This window comes from Anopheles ziemanni, chromosome 3 (assembly GCF_943734765.1).
Source record: "Anopheles ziemanni chromosome 3, idAnoZiCoDA_A2_x.2, whole genome shotgun sequence".
Lineage (NCBI taxonomy): Eukaryota > Metazoa > Arthropoda > Insecta > Diptera > Culicidae > Anopheles > Anopheles ziemanni.
Genome location: NC_080706.1, coordinates 43214182 through 43226688, shown reverse-complemented (window position 1 = coordinate 43226688; position 12507 = coordinate 43214182). Strand labels below are relative to the sequence as shown.

At 45.6% G+C, this 12507-nt stretch overlaps 2 protein-coding genes across 2 annotated transcripts; both read right to left on the bottom strand.

Annotated features, from left to right (window-relative positions):
* Positions 1-7058: 7058 nt before the first annotated feature.
* LOC131284795 (glucose dehydrogenase [FAD, quinone]-like) lies at positions 7059-9091 on the bottom strand. The gene is made up of 3 exons (XM_058313654.1): positions 8932-9091; positions 8617-8856; positions 7059-8545 (listed from the first exon to the last, which is right to left on the bottom strand). Exons 1-3 carry the CDS (start codon positions 9089-9091, stop codon positions 7059-7061), a joined length of 1887 nt encoding a protein of 628 aa, XP_058169637.1.
* A 1103-nt stretch (positions 9092-10194) lies between these two features.
* On the bottom strand, positions 10195-12225 carry LOC131284794 (glucose dehydrogenase [FAD, quinone]-like). The gene is made up of 3 exons (XM_058313653.1): positions 12060-12225; positions 11742-11981; positions 10195-11681 (listed from the first exon to the last, which is right to left on the bottom strand). Exons 1-3 carry the CDS (start codon positions 12223-12225, stop codon positions 10195-10197), a joined length of 1893 nt encoding a protein of 630 aa, XP_058169636.1.
* Positions 12226-12507: the final 282 nt, after the last annotated feature.

Below are 12507 nucleotides of genomic sequence, written 5' to 3'. Positions count from 1 at the left end.
CACGAAAATTAATGCACATGAAGAACATTCCATGAAAGGAACAATAAGAGTTCGGTCGTAGTTCGTGGTGATATTAAACTATCTAGTTGATTTTGTTTAATGTACTTTAAACAGGAAGAATATCGAGGTACTTTAAAACCCCAAGCAATGTAAAAATTATTTCCTGTTGTTACTTCACAAAATTTGTGCATTTTTATTCAGTTTCTTTTGCGTTATACTTTTTAATGATTACATTTTATTACACCCATTTTCCTATTGAGGCCTTAAGGCTTAATTAAGACTACGAAACTATTCTTCAAATAGTTTATTGTAGTTTGTGCGTATGATGTCCCTTTTGAAAAAATATTAACAACATCCATGGAAGATAAACGACACAGTTCTACGGCAACTGTTGATGATAGAATAGGTATGAAGTTACCTACAAATAGAAGGCAATTTTCTTCAATTACGCACAAAACCAAAACGTGCTAGATTCGAGAGAAAAAAAGAGGTAAACAATTGCCATCAATTTTCCATCTTTCAAAAACATGATGAAGCCTTCAACTAAACGGCTGAACTATCTTTAATCGTTTGCTTGCAAACCCGATAAACGGCGGTAATGAACGTACCGTGCATGTGTGCTGACCAAAGTGATTGTCTTCCAAACAGATTGAGAAAGGCCTCAGATACACACACACACACATTAACACGTCGACGAAGAAATGCTGTACATCTTTTTCGAAACAGTTCTCTAATCCGTGCTGCCGATCATTCCGCCATTAGAGCCGAAGGACATTCAGCGCCCAGTTCGGTACGCAGCGTAAGGCATGATGAAACCCGGCGGGCACCGTGCAGTTTACATTCCTCGGGGCGCGAGCAGATGGCCACGAGATGGGTCGATTTCGGGGCCTAAAACACAACAACTCCGGCACACCGCTCGCCACGAGAGACAATTGTTGGTGCTGTTTCCCGGTGTGGCCGATCCCTTTGTGCCTTTGGTGCTGAACGCAAATCTCGCCAGGCACTGCACGCACGCACCGGCACACGTTGCGCGATAATTAATCTTAGGTAAACCGCACTCGGAATGGCGGCTTGTGTGTGTATGTGCACATTTTTTTTCTTTCCTATTAGAAAAAGGGCGGCCCGGCTGATCGGCGAGGCCCTTCGTTTTGAGATCAGATACTGCGCTAGAGGAAGGTGAGTTGGGGGGACGCAAAATAAAGAAGCCAACCTCGCCAGCACCGGATGGCCCTAGACCCGAGGCAGATGGTTCCATCGCGATAGAAAGACCGAACGGCGAGCTGTTGCGGTAGACCTTCACGCGGAAGCGACGCAATGCGATACACCTTCATCACCTTCGCCGCCTGATCAGATTTGGGGTGACGGGGAAGGACGGGGCATACGCAACCGCAGCTGGCGAGGGGGAGATGGGACGGTTGCTTCCTAAAAATGAACCCACAAGCATCGTTGACATTTATTTGCGGAGGTCAAACATCAACATCGCCACCACTTGCGGCTGAGGCCTCTCAACATTTCATTTGTAGAAACAAAAAAAACTTCCTCGCGATCAGCGCGATCTTCCCGTTAATGATTTCCTGCCGCAACGCACACTCCCACGCAACAGCAGCTTGGGGGGAGGCTAGTATCGCGCAGTATCATTACCTTTTAATTGATTTCAATTTTCTTAACGAGCGCTACCTTACGAGGGGGCGAAAGGGGAAGTGCAAGAGGGCAACAGTATCATTCTTGCCGAAGCTACCATTTTTCTCTGATTTGCTGTCTGTTTTTTTTTATTTTTTTTTTGTAGGCACCGTTCAAGGATTCATTTGTCTTCACTGGCTCTAGGAGCCACTTACGGGTTACGCGTTTTGGGAGAACCTCATCGAGCATCAAGAAGTTCACCGTTAAAACACTACAAGAAACTACCATCAACTGGACCCAGTCGGTGGAAGGCACCTGGTGGCCATGTAAACATGAGACGAGCTTCATCGACTAATGGACTTCCAGGTCGGTTCCCCATCACCATGACGTTGTAATGATAATGAGGAATGTAAGGTAAAAAGTCAAGAGAACGCGTTCGTCGACTGGATGTGACGTCCTAAGGGCCCAGGTTTTTTTGCACACAACACAGAAAAAGAACCCAACCGACAGGCATACGCTAATGTGCGCGTTCTCTTCGCAGCTCCATTAAATAGCCGTTAGCGCAGTTGGCTTCTAGCTGGGTGCAGCTGATCGTTGAGCTTTCACCGCGTTCGAGAATTCCACGTGAATGACATTTCAATGTGAGCATACCGCAAGGATGGCCTGCAGCTAAATGCATTTCCAGTCGTCGATTTGTAGATTCATAAGATAAAAGCGCAAACGGAATGTAGCTGTGCGACATCTTGTCCAGAGTCAAGAAGAGGAATTCTGTGTTCAATGTTGTACACTATTTATCTGATGGGTACGTATCTTTTGTGTTATACTTTCTGTGCTGGTTACTTTATATACTCTGAATGTTTTGCTAAACAGAGGACAGGTTGCTATTTTCGGTTCTTAATGCTCTTTTTCGTATTTAGTTTTTCTTCCTCCAACGTGAAATTAATATCTGCGAGAAATTGTCATTTTTTATTTTGTTTATTTAGACATTTATCTTATAACACCCTTTTGGTATTGACTCGTTTTATATCAAAAAGGCAATAAGTGTTCTTTTTGTTTATACAGAGGGTTTAAATATGTGTATTCTCATCAACAAGTAATATTGATAAGAACATCGACGATTCATTTCAACAATTGAATTCAAACTAATAAATAAGAGTCAGCCGATTGGTTAAAAATATAATAGAAGCACAATTAAAGGCTTTCATATAAGCACAAACCTTTTCAATGTAGTCAATTGGACTAGCTTTTATTCTTATGTTACTCATTATTTTCGAGCATTGAAAGTCCGTAATAAGTTAATGGAGAAGAAAAAAACCATTATTTTTAACAGTCCTAAAGTACACATTAACTTCAAAGCATCGATTAACATGTAACATTCCATTTGCTAAGAAGATGTCAACGAGTGAAGCTGTTCAATATAGCCTTTAGAGGTCATCCCGCCGTGTACGCCGGACGACTTCTCGACCAAGACCGTCTCGTACCGGTGACAGATCGGTACGGAATGACAAATCCATTAACCATTATAACCGAGAGCATGGGCACAGGACCAGCAGAGATGAGGCGCTTTTCTACCTATTTAAGGAAATGGTACACTACGAGGAGCACACAAAGTGGTTTCGGAAAGCACATTCGCTGCAAGTTGATGTGTGTCGGTTTTGGCAGAAACCCATGTGCCGTTGGAAGACGAGCATTTCGTGTGCTAAAATGTTCGCATCCTTGCCGTCCGTTCCTGCGGCCAAAAGCAGGTCATCATCGGAGGCACTGAATAAACATAAAAGAGAGCATTACAATTATTAAAACCGCCCTCCTCTTCGGCATTGCCATTTCGCCACACGCGAAAGGTTGGTCCCGGGGAGTAAGGCTATCCGGGCCTGGTCGACGACCGGGAAGACGGCCAATTGCGTAATGCTTCGCCGAACCGTTACGCAAGCGGCACGCAAAAAAAACAACGCCGAACTGCACTTTGATCTGCATCGCACGCATTGTCCGGTTAGTTTGGCAATGTGTTTTATTTGTGTTTCAACCCATTATCGACACGCCTGCCAGTACGACGCGGCCCGTCGTCGAAGCGATTGGAAAAGTTGTGCATGCAGCAGCAGCAGAACAGATGGTCCGTTTTTGTACCGTTTCTGCACGGCAAGGTCAGATAGATCGCGCCATTAATTATGCTTCACTTTTACTTTTGACAGAACACCGTTTCGTTTGTCGTTTCGTGTATCTTTCCGTGAATTTAATATCCTCAACTCTTTTCCAGGCCATCCATCACATGGGATTCCAAACGTTGGCAGATAAAGAAACACTACCTCCCAAAAGCCGAAGATGTACTTCCGCCCACAGACACAGACTTACGAGGATTACGCGTTCGCACTATCGCGGAAATGACAAACTCTCCGTGCCCAAAATGAAAGATTGGCTAAGAACATGAGTTATCCCGGCACGGCACGCCACACCTAAAGCTCGTTCGATTGACCTTGATGAGAGTGTGTGTGGGGTCGAAATTTATTAACAAATAATAAACAACACTCAACATTAATCACGTGGCCGCCGGCCGGGGAATCGGTTATGGCTGTTTCGGGAAGCCACCGGACCGAGGGGGGAAGTGGGCGTTGGTGGGCGGATTGCACACCGCAGTCGCAGCCAAGTTCACACGACCCGCGCCCCACACTAAGACCCCGTCTCGCCCTAGGAGGTGTCATAAATTGCTGTGAAATTATGATGATTTTGCTGACGTCGATGGTTGGCAATATGTCAAACGGATTTGCTCGTGTATCGTTTTACGTGCGCGCTCTTGTCTCGCCGGGCGGAGGATGATTTCACTCCGCGCGCCGTGAGACGATCGGTAATCTCGAGGCAGTTTCCGCAAAGGTTGACTCGTGTAATTATTGCCCAGCTGGCCTCCGGCGATCTGAGCCAAAACGGTAATTATTCTTGAAGTGCCAAACAAATGTGCACCGTCTTCCCTTGTTAAAGATTGTTTAAATTCTGTCTCTTAATTATTTTTCAAAATCAAATATCTAGTTCAGGGAGGTTATAGGAGGAACATGAAAATCAAATTTGACTTCCCGAAGGAAAAAATTGTTTTCCAACAGAAAAATTTAAACCAACATTATTTAAATCGCTCCATCTTATAGGCAATCGTCGAAGGTTAAAGCCACCAAAAATATCTTTCAGGTTCATTGCCCAATTTGGACGGTGAAGTCTCTTTGTCGAGTACGCTTCCTTTCGTGAGCTGCTGTCTCTTCGCCCGCTCGGGCCACCCAAAACCGCGGTCGGAAGATATGCTGGCTGACAGAGATCAGTCGGTTAGGCGTAACGAAACGCTGAAAGCTATTTCTTTGTGTCGATCGATCGATTTGTTGCAGCCCCCGCTTAGCATGCAGGGCTGAGACGTCAGGGCAGACGATCACTGTTTACGCCATCACCATCGGCGCTTCCATCTAACTAGCACACGTTCACCTACACAGGTAGTTTTCACACGTTCTGGATCGCACCAGCAAGATTGTGCGAAGCGATGTGTTTTTTTGTTGCTCAGATAATTATGCAGTAAAATTCATGATTCTTTTTGCTGAGAATAATACGTTTATTTTTTTGTTTTTTGTTCTAGTTGCACAATGTTGTAGTCACATGTTGTTAATTTTGATCACTTTTAAAAAGCTGTCACTGTATCAACTTTTTTTTTGTTATGTTTTGTTTCATTCTTCAACTTTCACAAGCACAAATTTTCATTTCACTTTTTCTTGTCTACTTTCAGATCACCAAATTTTTTTAGATCATTTCACATCTGCTGTATGTCAAGGCACTTACACGAACGTCCCGACTTGTCCGGTAGTATTCGTCCACGACCAAGGAGTATCCTGATACACCGAAACGACTGCTCTGAGGCAAGATTTGAAACAAACTGAACCACGAAGCTGTGAACCCGTCCCGGCATAGCTCGACGCGTGGTCGCATCGTCGTCTAGCGACGTTCGGCCGCGAACCGATCGGGGCACCACCGGCCTTCACAGAGCAGCCCGCACGTTTCGTGGTGGTGGAAAATTTGCGCGCGCGCGCGCAGTCTAGTCACTCACCGATTCCGAGGGCTGCGCGCGCGCTCCTGGAAAGCTTTTCATCTTCGTGAGACCTTTTTGAAAAGCATTTGTGCGAAATCAAATGTTTCTGATTGCGAATTAATCGATGGAAAGATGCAGGTAACGTTGTGTTTGGGAAAAAATCACTCAAAAAATATTGAATTCTAGTTTGGCCGATATATTTTACTGAAAAAAGTCACTATACACAAGACTTTAGATAGTTCACATCCGTTAACGAAGCGGTGAGAGTCACAACGGAAAGCTCCGGGCACGTGAAAGCTTTCCGAATCCCCCACCGTAAACCACGCCGGGTCCGCGAACAACCCGTGAGTGTCCCTTACTGTCGCGTGATAGATCGTGTGTTTGCCTACCATGCAGCCTCCCACCATCCACATCCGATGCTGGTGGTGATCTTCGTTGTTTGTTTTGATTTGCTCGCTTGATTCGCTGCGCATGACTCCGGCGGGGCGATCGATGCGCCGACGCGCTGTTGTTGGGAATCCGGCCGCCAATAAGTTTGTGCTCGCGGCGATCCCATGTCAGCCGCCGCCGAGCAGATGCTGTCCGCGATCGGTGCCTTGTGGGTGCCCAACGGTAGCTCGCCACGATCGTGTAAAGTCATTCGCCGCGCCAAGGCTTCTAATAAACAATCTGACATTAAGGTAATGAATGCTATCGGACGTAAGGTTCTCGGTGGCGCCTGGTGAGGGTACAGGAAAGGGTGGAACGATACTGCATGGGAAAAGTATTATTAGCACTCGCACGGCACTGACATCAGGCCGGATTGTTCAATGGCGCTAAGCAGACGTCTCCTTCTCGGGGAAACGACAATAGCCTTTTTGCTCTGGATTATCTATTGCGGTTTTGTGGAATGGATGGCAATCGATAACTTTATAAGTTTTTAGGATGTGATTTCAGGATATGCGGCTTTGGTACTTGTTTCCTGTTGCATTTGTTGCGTATGGAAATAGAGATAACAGATCTATGTTTGCAAAAGTCACTTAACAATATGTATTTTCACCTAAAACTGAATGTCTTTCCATTTTCCACAAACCCCAAAGGTTAAGATACATTTTTCTCGAGCGAGTACAACGTTCGGACGTTGTTAAGCAAATATGCAATAGTAAAACTCCTAAGCTTGAGCTCGTACCGGACATTTTATTAAAGCAACTATATCAATGCCTTGGGGTGTCTCCATTTCCACAATTATAATCATCTTTCTAATTTTAAAGTACGTAAACATTATGGTCTCTTCTTAAGAAACAAGACACAACTGAAACCTACTTAGAAACCTGTGCTATAATTAAAATGATTTTTTTTTTGTGAAAATTATTCAATAGTTTATTTACTAATTAAATACATCAATACTTCACAGGTTTATCGGTTGTCCATAACGGAGTTTGATAAGATCGGCCGCCTTTTCTCCAATCATGTAAGCCACCGCCATCGTGTGTCCCGATACCGGCTCCGGAATAACACTGGTGTCTACGACCCGCAGTCCTTCGATGCCATGCACCAACAACTCAGGCGAAACGACCGCATCGTTCCGTGACGGTCCCATCCGGCACGTTCCCATGAAGTGTGCGAAGGATACCGACAGCGTCCGGATGGCACATCGCCAGTACTCGTCCGAAGCCGGCGGATGATGGCGACAGTTGGGAAGCTGGCGGTCCCATATTCGCGCTCGGAACTTCTTCATCAACGGACCTTCGATAATACGTTGCGTTTCACGTATGCCTGCCAGGATTCCATCGACGTCGCTGGGGTCGGCGAAATAGTTCGGCTGAATTATAGGTGCTTGATGAGGGTCAGCGCTGCGCAGTTTCACGAAACCGGTGGACTTAGGGTAATGCATGTGCACGAGAACGGTGAAGTGGTTCTTGCTCTCCAGCGGACGATAGACGGCTTCATAAAGCGACCGCTTCATTCGAATCGACTCAGTTGAGATGGTACCTCGGTCGGTGGCGAAGGAACCGATAGTACTAGCAAGTTCTAGTAGTGGCCCTTTCCGATCACCTGCAGTTATATTCGGGTAAGTGATTATTTCAACGGCAGATGGCACCGTTAGCACTCCAGTTCCACGAAGAAGCTGGATCGCATTCGGCACCGTTATAATATCTCCTGGCGCGAAGTAGGGCGTGTTCTCTAGTACCACCTGTAGCCCCGAAAATGCCAGATGATCTTGGAAGCGCATCCCGACGGGTAGATCGGCAATGACACGTATGCCATGCTCCTTAAGGTGGTTACCTGGTCCAACACCCGAAAGCATCAGGATTTTCGGTGAAATAATTCCTCCGGCAGATAGGATAACTTCCTTCTTAGCGTACGCCCGACGAGTGACATTGTTGTGTAAATACTCAACTCCATACGCACGCCGAGTTCCCGGATCGATTAAAATCTTCGTCACAAAACTGTTCACTCTCAACTTTAAGTTCTTGCGCTGCTGTAGAATCGTTTCCAAGTACGCATTAAAGGCAGTGGTACGTTGACCATAAACGCTGGTTCCTTGCACCTGCGACACTCCAAATTGACTCCGACCATTGTAGTCTAGCCTGGCGTATCCAGACTCTAAGGCCGCGTTGAGGAACAGCTTCCCGTGAGCGCTCAGAAACGGTGAAAACTCGATATTTACTGGACCGTTTGTCGAGTGAAAACCTTGGTCCACATCGGAACTCTTGAGTCCTTCAAACTTTTTGAAGTAAGGCAACACATCATCGTAGCTCCATCCTACGTTACCGGCCCTCGCCCACCGATCGTAATCGTCGCGATTTCCGCGAGTGTGTAACAATCCGTTGATCAACGTCGATCCGCCAACACCTTTGCCGGCATCGATCGCACACCGATTTTTCTTCATTCCTGAAAATACACAACATGCCGAACATTCGATACTAAACCTTTTCACACATTGTTTCTAGGCGGTACCTTACCCCAACAGGCATGCTGCTGTGGCTCGCTAAGGTACTTCCAATTGAACTGTGACACTTGCGCCACTTGCAATCCAATCGGGGCGTTGTACCACACACTGCCAAGAGTTCCCGCCTCCAGAAGTAGAACGTTCCAGTCGGGTCGCTCTGTCAACCGATTGGCCACAACCGAGCCAGCATTCCCCGCACCTACGACAATGAAATCATACTCTTGTTTGTCGTCCACTGATTTCGGTTGACTTTCTGTTAGGAAACACCACTGAAAGTGTTACGAATGCTGCTTCCAGGTAGCTTCCGAAACTTTTCTATTTGGCATACCCTTTTCTAGATATTCACGCGTGGCCTCATTCTGGAACACTTTGTAGAAATTTTTCGTAATACTTTCGAGAAGAACAGGGTCGCCGAACGACCATGCTGGTACTAACGAAATGATCAGTAGCACCCAACCTATAATCCTTACTAACACGGGAAACCACATGACGGCGGTGTCCTTATTGAGTGCCGTCCAATCAAGAACTATTCATGCAAGCAGTGGGTTGGCATGGAGACAGTCAAGATGCTCATTCAATTGACAAAACCTGTTTCTTTCAAAAAATGTTAAATTCCAGCTGTAAATAACGGTAAAAATATATATTATCACCGGGAGGTCAATATCGATGCCGTTTTTTGTGAACACATTTTTTTATTTTTACTTTGAACGGAATAAAAAATTTGCTCTGCCATTTTTTTAACCATTCTTATTGGCGGTTGTGAGAGAAAAGTACGATCGCTCTCACTGCAACCGAAGTTTTAGGCTTCACCACAGGTCATTTACCCGTATCAACTAACAACGCGGTGCAGTTATTGTGAGAGATCGTTCCTTGCTCTCTTTCGTGTTGATGCATGCCCTCGATCGGGAATCTTATAATCGATATCAATAATCCTCAATAATAAAAAAAATGGATAGTATTAAAAAGGTAGATACTGCACATAACATTTGTATATGGTTTTTTTGTTGCAATGCAACATTCATTACTATACGCTGTAAAATAATTATTGTTTTCCAAAGAGCAAAGTCGCCAAAGTAGCGTGAGCCAATCAAGTACAGATTGAAGTTCTGTGAGTGAATCGGAAAGTATTAGACCGATACTGAAACTTTGTGAACGTATAACATCATGTGTTGACCATGCCAGAGCCTTAGACCTCGTGTGTTTTTACGGAGCGATTAAAAAAATTAACAATAGAGAGAAAGAAATAGTTATAAGAATAACTCAACACATAACATTATATTTTCGAATGAACGGCAAAAGATATTTTAAAATGAAAATAAGGTTGTTGAATACTATGGTGTTTGTTGTCATTCCGTCAATTGTGGAAGAATTCCAAAAAGTTATCCATTTACAAAATATAATATTTTGTTACTAACTCCAAAGACAGTTATAAAACACAGTTTTGACTGGTTGCGAAAGTATGTATTTTATCCACTTTTGTAAACACTTATTTGACAAATTATTCGGTACGTTTTACGTTTTCCGATCTCATTTTTACCTGCGTTACATGTTACAACTAATCTCCATCTTTTGATTAAAAAAAAACTCCACTTCAAATAATAATCGGTTTGTTGTATTGTCGTTTGATAAGATCGGCCGCCTTTTCTCCAATCATGTAAGCCACCGCCATCGTGTGTCCCGATACCGGCTCCGGAATAACACTGGTGTCTACGACCCGCAGTCCTTCGATGCCATGCACCAACAGCTCAGGCGAAACGACCGCATCGTTCCGTGACGGTCCCATCCGGCACGTTCCCATGAAGTGTGCGAAGGATACCGACAGCGTCCGGATGGCACATCGCCAGTACTCGTCCGAAGCCGGCGGATGATGGCGACAGTTGGGAAGCTGGCGGTCCCATATTCGCGCTCGGAACTTCTTCATCAACGGGCCTTCGATAATACGTTGCGTTTCGCGTATACCTGCCAGGATTCCATCGACGTCGCTCGGGTCGGCGAAATAGTTCGGTTGAATTATAGGTTCTTCCAGGGGATTGACACTTCGTAGTTTCACGAAACCTATGGAATTCGGATGTTGCATGTGCACGAGGACGGTGAAGTGATTCTTGATCTCCAGCGGACGATAGACGGCTTCATAAAGCGACCGCTTCATTCGGATCGACTCAGTAGAGATGGTACCCCGGTCGGTGGCGAAGGAACCGATAGCACTAGCCAGTTCTAGTAGCGGCGCTTTGCGATCGCCTGCAGTTATGTTCGGGTAAGTGAAAATTTCAACGGCAGATGGCACCGTTAGAACTCCAGTTCCACGAAGAAGCTGGACCGCATTCTGTACCGTTATAATATCTCCTGGCGCGAAGTAGGCCGTGTTCTCTAGTACCACCTGTAGCCCCGAAAATGCCAGATGATCTTGGAAGCGCATCCCGACGGGTAGATCGGCAATGACACGTATGCCGTGCTCCTTAAGGTGGCTCCTCGGTCCAACACCGGACAACATCAGGATTTTCGGTGAAACAATTCCTCCGGCAGATAGGATAACTTCCTTCTTAGCGTACGCCCGTCGAGTGACATTGTTATTTAGATACTCAACTCCATACGCTCGCCGAGTTCCCGGATCGATTAAAATCTTCGTCACAAAACTGTTCACTCTCAACTTTAAGTTCTTGCGCTGCTGTAGAATCGTTTCCAAGTACGCATTATAGGCAGTGGTACGTTGACCATAAACGCTGGTTCCTTGCACCTGCGACACTCCAAATTGACTCCGACCATTGTAGTCTAGCCTGGCGTATCCAGACTCTAAGGCCGCATTGAGAAACAGCTTCCCGTGATCGCTCAGAAACGGTGAAAACTCGATATTTACTGGACCGTTTGTCGAGTGAAAACCTTGGTCCACGTCGGGACTCTTGAGTCCTTCAAACTTTTTGAAGTAAGGCAACACATCATCGTAGCTCCATCCTACGTTACCGGCCCTCGCCCACCGATCGTAATCGTCGCGATTTCCTCGAGTGTGTAACAACCCGTTGATCAACGTCGATCCGCCGACACCTTTGCCGGAATCGATCGCACACTGATTATTCTCCATACCTAGAAGTACAACGCAAGCCATCAGATACTGATCTCATCTTCATTTCTTCTGCACTTTACCCCAACAGGCATGATGCTGAGGCTCGCTAAGGAACTTCCAATTGAACTGTGACACTTGCGCCACTTGCAATCCGATCGGGATGTTGTACCACACACTTCCAAGGGTTCCCGCCTCCAGGAGTAGAACGTTCCAGTCGGGCCGTTCCGTCAACCGATTGGTTACTACCGAACCAGCATTGCCCGCACCAACGACAATGAAATCATACTCTGGATCCTCATCAACCGCTTTCAGTTTACTTTCTACAACAAGAAGACACCACTGAATGTCTCACCAAATCTGCTTCCAGGTAATTTCTGAAACTTTTCTATTTGTCCTACCCTTTTCTAGAAATCCACGCGTGGCCTCGTTTTGGAACACTTTGTAGAAATTTTTCGTCAAACTTTCCGGTATGGACGCCCCTTCAAACGACCATGTCAGTCGGTACAGTATCGATGCGCCGGCCAGATAAACCAAGAGCACGTTCCTTACCACGTAGCACAGCATGATGATGAAAATAAGCCTTATTCCTAGAGCGTTCGGCGGCGCACTGAACGTCCATGCACTCAATCGCAAGTAACTGACAATGTTACTTACCATACAACATTCACTACAAGTACGCTGAAAAACGTGTTTTCTTCCAAAAAATTAAGGTTTGCCTAGGAGAAAAAGCGGATGTTTACCTTGAGGCTTTAAACTTCAAGGACGACAGATAAAGGTACTATCCAACTTTCGTTTGGGGCTAGAGATTTCCACCTTTCATAAGCACGTATTAAAATTTATCTTTCA

Bases quoted from the DNA above. Each gene is read 5' to 3' on its own strand.
- LOC131284795 (XM_058313654.1), bottom strand. From the start codon at position 9,091: ATGTGGTTTCCCGTGTTAGTAAGGATTATAGGTTGGGTGCTACTGATC. The intron at 8,857-8,931 runs GTATGCCAAATA...GTTTCCTAACAG, and splicing joins GCGTGAATATCTAGAAAAGG to AAAGTCAACCGAAATCAGTG. The intron at 8,546-8,616 runs GTAAGGTACCGC...GTGTATTTTCAG, and splicing joins ACAGCAGCATGCCTGTTGGG to GAATGAAGAAAAATCGGTGT.
- LOC131284794 (XM_058313653.1), bottom strand. From the start codon at position 12,225: ATGCTGTGCTACGTGGTAAGGAACGTGCTCTTGGTTTATCTGGCCGGC. The intron at 11,982-12,059 runs GTAGGACAAATA...TTCTTGTTGTAG, and splicing joins GCGTGGATTTCTAGAAAAGG to AAAGTAAACTGAAAGCGGTT. The intron at 11,682-11,741 runs GTAAAGTGCAGA...TTGTACTTCTAG, and splicing joins TCAGCATCATGCCTGTTGGG to GTATGGAGAATAATCAGTGT.